Raw genomic sequence first — 13,184 nt, 5'->3', positions numbered from 1 at the left:
TGTTAGTTGAAAATTTGTCTCACAGTTCAATGGCCCAAAAAGCTCCCCTTCAGAGAGTTTAAGGCACTTATGAACTCCATGCTACCAGTGTCACTATGTGGCTCTCAGTGCAAGATTCACTGACATGAAACCTCTGTGCCTCAATGTGTGTGAGTGTTTGAGTGTGTGTGTGTATGTTTGTGTTCGATCTGGTGCGGGTTCATGGATGTATCAGTTATTAATGTAACAGTAAATCGCCAAGTAAAGTGTAATGTCCTCTAAGAACAGCAAAATCAATGTGTTTGTTTGTGTGTCTGTACGCCTGTGTATGTATATTTGTGTATGTAAGTTCTGTTTTTTGATTTAGGTATTGTCCGTATGATATATTGTGTCTTTCCATTAGAAGATGACATACCAACACAAACACCAGCACAAACATCTCTAAATAGTTCTATTGTTAAAAGTTTTTCTTGTCCCCAAGCTTGTGAGGAACCTTTGTTGCTTTCTTGTAACGTCTCTATAAAATGCCCCAAAAAATACATGTAAAAAGCTTAAATCAGCCAACGGGTTGAAACATTTCAGTTTTAGTATTCGTTGTAATTCATTAAATTCATATGTAGGTGTACCAGAAGAGAGTCTTTCTAAATCCAGTATTTCCATGGGGGGTATTTGGAGTCAGTCTTGAGATTTTTTTTCCAGGGTCGTTAAGATTCAGGACAGGTGTACAATAATATGTAAAGTTATAACCATATATTAAGTGTCAGTATAAGATACTTGAAAATTAGAGTGGAATGAGCACGTTTTAATCTTTACTTTCTGAGACAGTTGAAAGACATGAGGTTTGAAAGTAAAATTGCAAACTAGTGACCTAATCAGAATTGGGTGTGGGCTCTACCTTGTTTGTAGTATCATCTTAAGCCACTTGCGAAGCATGTTTTAGTGCATATACATGGAGACCAGTGTTACACAGCAAATGCATGCTTGTATACAGTATGTCTGTGAAAAGGACAGACAGGGAGGGAGAGACGGTCATCAGAGAGAGGAAATAGTGGGCCGTGCCTTTTCTTTCATCGCTGCACTAATGAGCCCCGGGACACACAGACTGGAAACTGCAGTATTGTTCTCCCCCCACTCGCCTATAATTGCATGTACATCTATAGTGGGACACATAGGCCCGCAGAGATTACAACATACACACACACATACTTTGGTTCTTTGTCAAACACACACAAACTCTACTTTGTGAAGCTAAAGCTATCAAGATTTTTTTTTTGGCTACCTTATTGGTCACAATCATAGAGGTGAAGAGGTGGAAATATCTCCACCTTTTAAAAAAGCTGTGAAGTTGTTGCAAAATGTTCTGTGTGACAAGCTGGCATGTACTCAAAGAGTTGAGCTGAGCTGTCCAAAGCTGTCTGCTTTGAGACAAACACAACAGACCTCAGCTTTTTGGTCGGAGGCCAGATAGATTTTGCTCCGTCATTATAACCTGTCTCCTGTCTATAATCTAGATATGAGCGATGGGCTTGGAGAGAGCTTGGACCAACAGCAAAACCCCTGATCTCTGACTCTATCCAAGCCATACCGCATGGTCTAATTTGTTACTGGAAGCCATTTTCTAAAACAATTTTCCTGTCCTAGTTTGATCAGAATAACTCATCTCTTGGAAAGCAGACAAGAAAATGGTTAAGAGATGCCTGAGGTTGTACATGGTGTGATGCAGCGTGGTCGAGAACTGCGATGACAGATAATCTTCGTGAAAAAAAGGTCCAGAAAGTCCCCTGAGGTCTTGCCTACCTCAGTGGCATCTCGGTAAAAAGTGAAATAGACAAAAATGCAGCCACTGCACTGATGATTGTGCACTACTGGAAGGAAATCCTCCTCTGTGACTATTCCATTGGGACCAGGCATTTTTCATGCTGCAGAAACATGGATCACATTCCAGCCCACAACCACCATGTCCTGCCGATAACCATCCATCTCCTGACCTGCCTTAACCTCACTATTCCCATCTGGCCAATAAAAAACTTCTTGGATTCCAAATCTAATGCAGGTTAGCTGATGGAGAAGGGGCATCTGTCTGAATAGTTTAACACGTGGGTGTGGGTGCGGAATGGAAAGAGGGTGGAGAAAAGTGCTGCAGATAGTATGAAATTAGATCTTAAAAAGCAGTTAAAGGAATTCACATTTAGGATTTGCAATAGCCAGGTTTATCATGGAAAGAGTTATTTTGAAACAAACGAGGTATGACAGAACCCCTTGTATCCAGGTTTAGACTCCACCAATATTTAATTTTGTCAAGTATTTGCATCTTGCTAGCCTCAAGTCCAGGTTACTTGGGATGGGATCGGATAAGATTTTCCTATGTGTGCAGAAATATCTCTCCGTATCCCAGCGGAAGGGCCAGGTTTTGGAAATGTGTCTCCAGTCCCCTTCATTTTAAACTTAGAAGCCTTCTCTTGGAGTCTCAGTGGAATACTTTTACATTTTTGGAAATACACTTATTTGCTTTGTTGCAAAAAGTTAGACAATTGATACCCCTGTCATGTCTGTCTGTTAAGTACGAATCTACAGCCCGCAGCCAATTAGCTTATCTTAGCTTACAGGAGCAGGGGGAAACGGCTAGCCTGGCTCTTTCCTGAGGTAACAAAGTCAACCTACCAGCACCTTTAAAGCTCCCAGAGCCACGCTACTTGTTTCCCCCTGCTTCCAGTCTTTATGCTAAACTACGCTAACCAGCCACTGGCTCCAGATACATATTTACAGCACAGACATGAGAGTAGTGTCGATGTTCTCATCTAAATCTCGACAAAAATGTAAAGTTGTGTATTTGCCAACATATAGAAATATTCCTTGAAGATTTGTCTGCATTATCCCTGCATGCGTTCTCTCATTGACCTAATATTTTCTCTCTCCCCAGGGACCTCAAGCACAATTTAATCAGCACCATCATGCCTGGAGCCTTCCAAGGCCTATCTGAGCTTCGGAAACTGTAAGTAGACATTAACATAAATCAAATTCCATGTGGTTTCAGAGCATCAAACACTGAATTCAAATTTTGAATTCGTTTTTTTTTCGGTTTGTTATGAGGCGGATGATAGCGTCTGTAGGTTTTTTTTTTTGGGGGGTGATTGTTTACCAAATTGACAGCAGTCGTTCAAAGAGAGAAGCTAATACTATTCTGGTAGCTCACGGCAGTCGTCATGTGTTATATTGAGCTCCTGGTGTTAGTGTGACCATAAAGGCCTCCTTCTCTAAAGTTTTTCTGCTGATCCTTGTGGGGGTCATACAATATCATCTCTGGTGCCCCGCTCCGCCACCGTGGAAACCTCGGGCCCAAGCAGAGGCTCCTCACATGTCACTGGATGTGACAGGCAGCTGTTTGCAGCCGCTCGCTGCTCACGTTTTGTGTTTTTGGACACCGAGGTCTGGGTACGGCGTGGGTCGGAGCTGGTTGTCTGTGCTGCACCGCGTGACTCCCCTTTCCTCCTCCTTGTGTTTTCCCTGCAAAGTCTGGGGCTTCTCAAAACAAACAGGGGGAGATAAACACATGCTCTGGACAGCTCTCTGCTGGGTAGTGTCAGAGGTGCAACAGAGCAGATCCCTCTCTGGCTGTGGCTATACATCACACTCAGGGGTGAACAGCAGAACAGGGGCCCTGCTTTTACCTCATTGGTGATAAACTTTTACTGGGGTCCCATGGAGTTGTGATAAGGGAAAGTGGCAGAGACTGTTGGCATGCTTATTTAGATTTTTAACTCTCTAAGAAAAGAGCAGACTGCAGTAAAATATACTATAGAGGTACTAGAATCAAAGAAAATCCTTTATCATTATTCATTTCATTATAAACGAGACTGGAAAGGAAGTGTTGCACAGTTTTGTCTGTATGTTGGATATGTAGTATTTGATCTGATATCACAAAAACAACATAGGCAGTGAAAGAGTCAAGATATCACAATCTGTGGCTGAGTAGCTGAGACAAATCTGAAAATAAGCCACGCATTCCTTTGTCTTTTTACACTTTTAGCGACCTATCCAACAACCGCATTGGCTGCCTGACTGCAGACATGTTCCAGGGGCTGACCAATCTCACCAAACTGTAAGCGACAGATGAATTGATTCCATAAAAATAATAGACTTTCTGTGTTACGTTCAAGCTATTGAGTTAACTTGCTTGTATCTAATTTGTGTTCTGCCAGGAACCTCTCTGGCAACATCATATCGACCATGGATCCAGGAGTATTTGAAGAGCTGCCGTCCCTGAAGCTAGTGTGAGTATTAGACGCTGTCTGCAAAAAATCAGTCTCATAGCATACCATTCCATATCTGAATAAAACAATAAATATTCTAGACAAAGATAACATTTATTTAAGTTAATATTTATTTTGGCTAGGGTTTGCTAACTGTTTTAAAATCAATGTGGACATGTGTTTATTTGAATTTGGATATTTTCATCTATGTATTATTTGTAGATGAAAACCATATTTCAATTTAGGCTATCATGAATCAGAATATGAGTGTGTCAACAAACTTTTTTTAAATTTTTTATATGAAGTACTGGTAGTACTGGTAGAATAAAACAGTTAATTCATTTCAGAGTGAAAACAATTCACCAAGCCTTTAAGGGTTTTTTTTGTCACGTACAGGTATGATACTGTGTGTAGATCCTATAATAAGCAACTAGATATAACACTGTATCTGACTTCTCTCTCCAGGAACTTCAATTCGGACCATCTGTCATGTGATTGCGGGTTGCGTTGGGTCCCAGGCTTTTTTCGCAGCAGTTCAGCCCGGTTGGGGGATGAAACCCTGTGTGCCTATCCCAGGAACCTGAGGGGAAAGCCCCTGCGTGGACTAAGGGAAAGCCAGCTGAGCTGTGGTGAGAGCCTGGCTAGATTGAGGCTATGCTTTGTTTCAGAGAACATTAGCTTCTGAATGACAGTGAGAGTAAACTCATAACATTGCTCAAGATCACCTCAGTAATTTGAAGAATTAGTAGAAAAAAAAGAGAGAAATATATCTTTCCCAGCAGCTCAGCAGGGAAATATTTCTAAATGTATCAGTGAGCTGTGACAACTAATCCTGTGGGTTGCATTTATGAATTGCTGCTGTCTGCATCCAATCTTTTCTAGAACAGCAGACTCATAATAGCTTCTGTGGAAACATAGCTGAGGTCTAGTAATGAGAGAGCAGCAGAAAAAATTCAGAGTTATGTATAACAGTCACATCTGTGACTTTTCCCACCATGGTGCTCAGATGGCCCTCTGGAGCTGCACACTCTGTCGCTGCTGCCGTCCCAGCGCCAGGTGGTCTTCAAAGGCGATCGACTGCCCTTCCACTGCACTGCTGCCTTGGTGGACAAGATCACCACCTTGCACTGGCGTCACAATGGTCAGTTGGTGACCTCTGACCCAGAGATGGGTGTCCAGCTGGAGAACAGTGTGCTGCATGACTGCACCTTCATCACCAGGTGTGGTTACAAAACTATTCAGGCACTCTGACTGCTCTATTTTGCTCTAATGTGCTTTGACGATGCTGTTTTTCAGTCATAATTCAAATAGTTTTTGTGCAAACAAAATATAGAATGAATAAAGTTAAAGCACACCCATGAGTATATGGTGGTGATGTGTTATAATGAGCTTGTTACATCATCTTTATCCAGTGAGCTTATTCTATTCAACGTACATGTGGAGGCCAGTGGAGAGTGGGAGTGTGTGGTTTCTACTGGGCGGGGCAATACGTCTCGCAGTGTTGAAATAGTGGTGCTGGAGAACAGTGCCTCCTTCTGTCCAGAGGATAAAGTTGTCAACAACCGTGGGGAGTTCAGGTTAGTTACTGTTACATTATTTATTATTACACACCTAAGGATTCAGCATTCTCATTATTCTCTGGTTTTGATTCCCAGGTGGCCAAGAACCCTGGCAGGCATCACCTCCCATCAGTACTGCCTACAGCTGCGTTACCCTTCCCTGTCTGTGGAGGGGGGTATGGAGCAGAAAAAAGCCTCTCGTTACTGTGACCGTACTGGAAAGTGGCAGGAGGGTGACTACTCAAACTGTCACTACACCAATGGTATCACCCGTGTCCTTCATACGTTCATTCTGGTCAGTACTGCTGTCAGGGCAAGGTTTACCATGGTACATAGTTCATGTTCAGTAAACACATTGTAGATTTAGTTTCATGACTTCACACCTTGTGTCCTCACCATATGTTTGCTCTTGCTTTACAGAGGCCCATCAATGCGTCGAATGCTGTTACTGTGGCACATCAGGTGCGAACATACACCCTGGAGGCTGCAGGCTTCACGGACTCAGTAGATGTGTTGTATGTGGCACAAATGATGGAGAAGTTTATGGAATATGTCAGACAGCTGCGGGAGGTGAGGAAGATTTTATTGCATATTAAAATGACTATGTAAATATATGCTTGTGTCATGCTTTCTCCTGACCTTACTGTCCTTTTACTGTAAAATTTCTGTGTGTGTTTGTTCTAGTTGTCAGAGGTGTTGGTCGAGATGGGCAGTAACCTGATGCAGGTGGACGATCAGATCCTCGCTCTTGCACAGAGAGAAAAGAGAGCCTGCAGCTCCATAGTCCACTCTCTAGAGACACTGGCCTGGCCTCAGCTACATAGTCATGCTCAGGACTTCTCCATGGTAGCGACCGTCATCCTAAGTTTTCTTATTTCTTTTTTTTTTTTTTAATCTCCTCATAACCTTTTTTTAACAGTGCAAGCGGAACTTCTAGAGAAACACACCGAATATATTTATAGTTCATTGTGACAACAGGAAAGACATATATGAGTCATTCATGAAATTTGGGAGTAGTGCATAAATTTACAACCAAAGTGTAAATGTGAATATTTTTTGTTGTATTTTCAATTTATTTAGATGTTAGACACCCTATATGGATGACTGAAGTGAACAAATGACAATACATGGAGATAATCCTTACCCTTTATATTCGATTTTGAAATGTACAGGTGTCTAGGAATATTGTGATGGAGGCCCACTTAATTCGACCTGCCCATTTTACTGGCATAACATGCACTGCATATCTGCGTCTTGAGGTCTCAGTGGGCAGCCTGGGAATAGAAATGACAGAGTCTGCCCATGAACAACAGCTTCGTTTCCGTTGCAGCACTGGCTCCCATAACATCTCCCTCAACAATTTTCTCCTAAAGGTGAGGCCGAGCACCCCTCTTGCATCTCCTTGTTGCTTCTATTACTATATGCTGTGCCATTAGTAACCTATTTTATCTGCATTCACAGTTATCAAGGTTTAGTGCAGGATTTTAACATTAGATACATGATTTGCATGTGTCTTATGTTTTCTTTTCCAGAATTCAGTAGCCCTGGCATCTGTGACTCTCCCAGCTACTCTATTTCCTCCCGATGCTACTGCAGACTGTAAGCTGCAGTTTGTAGTCTTCCGAACTGGCAGCTTTTTTCCTCTGTCTGGGAACTCAAGCAACACAGGGGAACACACCCGCAGACGTAGTGTCAACACTCCTGTCATCTTTGTAGGCCTAGGTAAGGAAACTTCTAATTAGTGAAATCCACTTCCTATTCCCCATATTTAAAGAAAACATGCTTCTTAAACTACTAAATAGAAAATAAAATATAATAGAAATATGCACAACTCAACATTAAATCCAGTTACCGGTTTTAAATGTGGTTGATCGATGTATTTTTGGGCATTTTTTAATTCTAGTTCTTGTAGATATATATAATATATGACATATTTTTTATAATACTTCCAGTACTACTACAGTGTAGCATAATTCCTGTATAACATGAACAATCATGGTTATGTCTTGGGGTAAAACAAATACCCAACATTTTGTATTTATTTTAAACAGTTTTAATCTAGGAAAAATCTATCGTAGAAGAAGCAGAGAGCCACTTTCTATACTAACAGTAGTGCCGGTTACATTTTTGCAGATTGGCTACTGGTACAACACGAAGTAAAAAAACTTGCATTGTAAAAAAGTTGTTGGAATTTACTTTATCTGAGCTACTGGGCCTGACAAACCACAGCCCCGTTCTTTGTCCACTCCCTTTTCTCTTTTGGTTTTTTTGACCTTGACAAGCTTTGCTGTTATTTTAGCTCTTTCCACCTACATCTAAAGAGCACTTTGGATCCCTTTCTCTGGGAGATGTTGAGAGGCATTTTGGACATTTTAGAAACTCATCAAGCAGTGTAAAAGAACATGACTCAGACTGAGGGAAGCTGACTCCAGTTTAAACTGATTTACCTAATAATATTAAATTATCCATCAATGATTTTTCAATTGAATGTACATTAAGCAACTCTGGTGTCAGTACATTTTTGTATTGGTAATTTGCTCCCTTTCTGTGACAGACGGTTGCAGCATGTGGAACCACTCAGAGCCCATCTGGGTGTCGCTGCGCCACTTGTCTCCTGGTGCTGACGCTGTGGCAGCCCAGTGGAGCCTGAAGGGACTGGAGAAGCAGGGAGGCTGGAGCCAGGAGGGCTGTCAGCTGGTCCACAGTGACAGCAGCACCTCCAAGATGCGCTGCTCTCTGCTTAGCAACTATGCTGTGCTTCAGGTAGGACAGCCCTGAGTATTTAACTTATCATTCATCACAAAGGTTAATGAGACTTTCTTTTGACCGTCATTGGGGTTTTTTTTAGGAGGTGCCTGACTTCCCAAGCTCCACACCCATCTCTGTAAGAGTGCTCCACCCTGTGGTCTATGCCTGCACTGCAGTGCTACTCTTATGCCTCTTCACCATCATCATCACACACATCCTACATCACAGGTATTGTAGTGCATGTACATTAACAGACCTCTCGGTTCTATTTGTTATTTGTTTCATTTCCTCATTATTTTACTGTGTCCTTACAGTACTATTCACATATCAAGAAAAAGCTGGCACACATTACTCAATACCTGCTTCCACATTGCCATGACAACAGCTATCTACGCAGGAGGCATCAGCTTGACCAGCTACCCAGTGGTTTGTCAAGCAGTAAGTACTGAATTTACACAGATTCCTTATTTTTTTTATTACTGGCATGTAAGCTTGATGTCTGATCTGACTGCAATGCGTGACAGGTGGGCATTGCTCTGCACTACTCGTCACTGTCGACCCTGTTGTGGGTCGGAGTCAGTGCCAGGGTCATCTACAAAGAGGCTTTGTGGAGATTGCCGCGGCAGCTGGAGGGAGAGTCTCCAGCTCCACCGACTCAGCGACCTATGCTCAGGTCAGGGAGCCTGCCATAACCTACCCTCACCCTACTAATGTACCATGAGTTTGTTGTTTGCTGTCAATAGGGTTTATGCATTAGACAGAGTTCTTGCACATGGCCACCCAAACTGTGCACCATCAACAGCGGTCATTGTGCCCAACAACCAAAGTCCCTCTGTTTTTAAGAAAACCTTGGAGGGACATAAGAGAGTATTGCTGTAAGGCACAGAAAAGCCGTAAGCCTAGACGAACTCAGGGGAGGGGAGGAATGTATGAATCCAACATAACAGAAGCAGAAGGGGTCACCATAAATCTGAGCCGGGTGATTCAGGGGGTGCACTGTCTTTCCAAATATTCCCCTCTATTTATCCCACCCCCCCTACCCCCACCCCTCTGACCCTGAACCCGCGATCATACACTGTGCCCCTGACCTCACGGACCAGCCACCCCTTTGTTGCCTACTCAGCCACATGTGATCAGGCTGAATTAAATCACAGCCTTCTTGGGCCTATACTGACCTTCGTAACACTCTGCCCACTAAAAGAGTGAAGGACCACACAGCTCTGTTGAGATTATAGACAGTCAAAGAGACATAAAAACAAGAAAAGGAAAATGACACCAACATGCACACTTTAAAAACATCTTAGCAGCCAAAGGTCATACAGCATCCTGTAGCACAAACAAGAACTGCTCTTTATTTCTAAAACTGCAGCTGGGAACTTGTGTTTGATATGTTTTTCTCTGTTATTCAAGGTTCTATTTGATAGCTGGTGGAGTCCCTCTTATCATTTGTGGGATCACTGCAGCTGTCAATGTCAACAACTATGGAGACAACAGCCCTTAGTAAGTACTTCTCTCTTTATCCTTGAGCCATTTGTCCCTTGACTTTATGTTGTTTTGTTTGGTGCTGATGTGAATAATTCTGTCTGACATGTTTAATACACAGAGATCTCCTTGTTTTGCACTGACCCTCCTAAAATCTTTTCTGCCTCTTCCAGCTGCTGGCTGGTGTGGCGCCCCAGTCTAGGGTCTTTCTTTGTCCCTGCTGGCCTAGTGGTGTTGGTGACCTGGATCTATTTCCTGTGCACTGTGTTTCGCCTGAGGCACCGTGTGGCTAAAGAATGCACAGGAACCACACTGTCCTCTCCTGTGACTGAGAGCCAGCCTGCACTGGCAGGAAGCACCAGCCTGCTCTCCACAGACTCAGTGGTGGGACCTATAAATCCTGTCGTGGCTCCAGAGGACCAGTACTCGCTGAAGACACAGTTCTTGGTGCTGATGGCAACCCATTTCCTGTTTGTGGTTCTCTGGTGTTGTGGAGCCATGGCAATGTGGCTGACAGGGCACACCAGCTTGTTGTTCAGCTGTCTCTATGGGATGGCTGCCACAGTTTTGGGGGTGTTTCTGGTGGTGCACCACTGCTTCAGACGTCTGGATGTGCAGGCCTCATGGCTGGCATGTTGCCCAGGCTACCGCCGTTCACATCCCATGTCTACTCAAACACACAATTGCACTTCCAGGAGTGGGGAGCAGACTTCTGAGCAGGGATCCCAACTTTTCATCAACTGCCATCCACCCGGTGACTCTCATAACTCCTCATCAGCTAGGTCATCATCCACGCCAAGTGGGATCAGCAGCGTGGGTCCTGGACCCTGCAAGCTCACCAATCTGTTGCAGGTGGCACAAGACTATCCAAACAACACATCACGTGCCCCTGCAGGCAACAACACTAGCACCAGTACTGACAACATCACCAAGCCAACAAACAATATTCTGCCCAGCGTTAACTCTGCAGCCGCAGTGAATCCCCAGAGAAGGAAAGTGAGTAGCAGAACTAAACAAGGGAGCAGCCAGTATCACCATCGGGGTGAGGGCAGAGGTCATTATCGTCTCAAAGCTCTAAGGACTGCTGGCGGTGGGGGCAGCCTTGGAGCTTTAGGGCCCACAGGCTTAGAGCACCTCAGTTCTTCACATGGGGTTTACAAACAGGCCACGAGTGAGAATGGCAGCATCCACCACAGCCTCTCAGAGAACCAGGCCAGCCCGCTGACAAATGGGAAGCGGGTGGGAGAGTCAGTGGCCACCAGCCCCTCGGAGGGAAGTGATGGGGGCAGCAGTGGGAGCCGCAAACCCTTCCCCCTGCTGCCCTCTGTGGCCAGCAGAGCGGCCATGCACGATGCTCAGAGACGATGTGCCAGCAGAGACAATTTGAAACTGGCTGCTGCTGCAGAGCGGGAAACGAAGCGTTGCTCCTACCCTTTGAACAGTGTCACCAATACTGTGCCAGGGGCCACTGCCCCAAATGGCACCTTGAAAAATTCAGTGCTAGAGCTGGAGCAGGATATGAGCGGCACAGACCAATCCCAGAGCTCTGTTGGAATGAAGAGTGGTTTGTGGAAAAGTGAAACCACAGTGTAACCTATACTTATATGTGAACTTCTATGCATGACCTTAATGGACTCTGAAATGATTGGGTTATGTTTGAATGGTCTCTTGATTATAATAATTATATAATTTAAGATATAAAATCATGAAGGCATCCAGGACCCTAAACTGGTACTCTTGCCTCTGTAGCATTGTAAAAATTTGCTGTGAAAAGGTGAAAAAAATAATAAGGCTGGGTTTTTTTAATTCTCATTTTCAAACATAAGATACTCATTTATTTTATTCATTTCACAAAAAAATGTGCAAGATATCCCAAATTGGCATATGATGTTGATTTTGGATGTCTTATGAAAGCTTTATTGTTTTAGTTGGGATTTTTCTATGCATATCAACTATAGCATGAAATGGAATGCAAGATTGTCCATTTCCAAACTACAGCTATATGCATTTAATCTGTGGGCAACCTTTCACCCATCTGTTTGCTTCAAGTAATTGTTTGTGTGTGCTCATGTATGCACTTGTATGTTCTGTGTGTGTGTTTGTGTGTGTGCGTGCAAGTGTGTGTGCGTGTGTGTGTGTGTGTGTGTGTGTGTGTGTGTGTGTGTGTGTGTGTGTGTGTGTTTGTGCACATACAGTAGGAGAATAATTGTGTGAATGTAGATGTACAGAATCTCTGAGTGAATTTTAAAAAAGCTATGCGAGACTTTTGAATATATGATGAAAATGTTTCATTTTTAATGGTATGTACTCCCATCAGCACTGACAGAGTTCCCCCTATCTAATAAATTCAGAAAGAATAAAAATCAGGGGAAACAATAATTGTCTTTCTCATTCGCAGTCACTTGATTCAATTTCCACATCTGACAGAGGACTTTTACTGGTCTAATGTATGAATGACTGCCCCCTTTTGGATGACAATGAAACTTTTCAGTCACTGTCACAGATTAGAAATGTGTTAGAATAAATGTGTCAGTCACATCGCACAGGTTTTACAATGATGTTTTTACAATGACTGACTAAACAGTAAATTGTCTCACTATAATTTGATAGGTGTTAGTATTCGAAATTTCTCAAAGGAGTATCCACAAAATACTAGTCATGTATCAGGGGCACAACCAAAAAACATCACCGCATGCACTGAATAAATTCAATCTGAATATTGCCTTCACTTTTGAGGAGACTTTTTTAGTCAGTTTTATACAATTGCAATTCAGGAAATTACATTAACAGGAAATATTGTATCTACTATGCAACTCATTGTCACTGCTTTTCCAGTTGTTCTTTTAGAGGAAGTCTTCATGAAATTCAGAAAATCACAGACTGTATTCTGTTACTGTTTTAATATGGTCGGTCTGTTGTGCATACTGTTGTATATTCTGTATGCAGTATCCTCTTTTTGATCAGCCCTAAGCAGGATGTATTCAGGATGTAAAACATGAAAACTATTATCTGTTACATATGACTGTGACTTACAGTATGTTGAGCCTCTCATGGAAAACAAATATAAACATTGAGATAGTCTTGTCTAGTCTTGAATCTCATGACTCAGTCATCATGCTCAAGTACATCATGTGTGTAGATCCATGATGTAGGTGCAGCTGTGCAC

The 13,184-nt window shown here is 42.9% G+C and overlaps 1 protein-coding gene across 1 annotated transcript in view; it reads left to right on the top strand.

Annotated features, from left to right (window-relative positions):
• Positions 1 to 13,101, top strand: part of adgra2 (adhesion G protein-coupled receptor A2) — a 38,397-nt gene extending 25,296 nt beyond the window's left edge. Inside the window, exons 3-19 of the mRNA XM_040155821.1 lie at positions 2,900 to 2,971; positions 4,007 to 4,078; positions 4,179 to 4,250; positions 4,695 to 4,858; positions 5,236 to 5,449; positions 5,642 to 5,806; positions 5,885 to 6,083; positions 6,209 to 6,358; positions 6,473 to 6,634; positions 6,961 to 7,161; positions 7,321 to 7,510; positions 8,343 to 8,551; positions 8,637 to 8,764; positions 8,851 to 8,974; positions 9,061 to 9,209; positions 9,947 to 10,036; positions 10,192 to 13,101. Of these exons, the coding sequence (XP_040011755.1) occupies positions 2,900 to 2,971; positions 4,007 to 4,078; positions 4,179 to 4,250; positions 4,695 to 4,858; positions 5,236 to 5,449; positions 5,642 to 5,806; positions 5,885 to 6,083; positions 6,209 to 6,358; positions 6,473 to 6,634; positions 6,961 to 7,161; positions 7,321 to 7,510; positions 8,343 to 8,551; positions 8,637 to 8,764; positions 8,851 to 8,974; positions 9,061 to 9,209; positions 9,947 to 10,036; positions 10,192 to 11,611 (3,781 nt within the window). The 3' untranslated portion in view covers positions 11,612 to 13,101. The remainder of the gene's footprint in view (positions 1 to 2,899; positions 2,972 to 4,006; positions 4,079 to 4,178; positions 4,251 to 4,694; positions 4,859 to 5,235; positions 5,450 to 5,641; positions 5,807 to 5,884; positions 6,084 to 6,208; positions 6,359 to 6,472; positions 6,635 to 6,960; positions 7,162 to 7,320; positions 7,511 to 8,342; positions 8,552 to 8,636; positions 8,765 to 8,850; positions 8,975 to 9,060; positions 9,210 to 9,946; positions 10,037 to 10,191) is intronic.
• The last annotated feature ends 83 nt before the right edge of the window (positions 13,102 to 13,184 follow it).

Source organism: Xiphias gladius, chromosome 19 (genome assembly GCF_016859285.1).
Source record: "Xiphias gladius isolate SHS-SW01 ecotype Sanya breed wild chromosome 19, ASM1685928v1, whole genome shotgun sequence".
Classification (NCBI taxonomy): domain Eukaryota; kingdom Metazoa; phylum Chordata; class Actinopteri; order Istiophoriformes; family Xiphiidae; genus Xiphias; species Xiphias gladius.
This window is presented reverse-complemented; position numbering and strand designations above follow the sequence as displayed.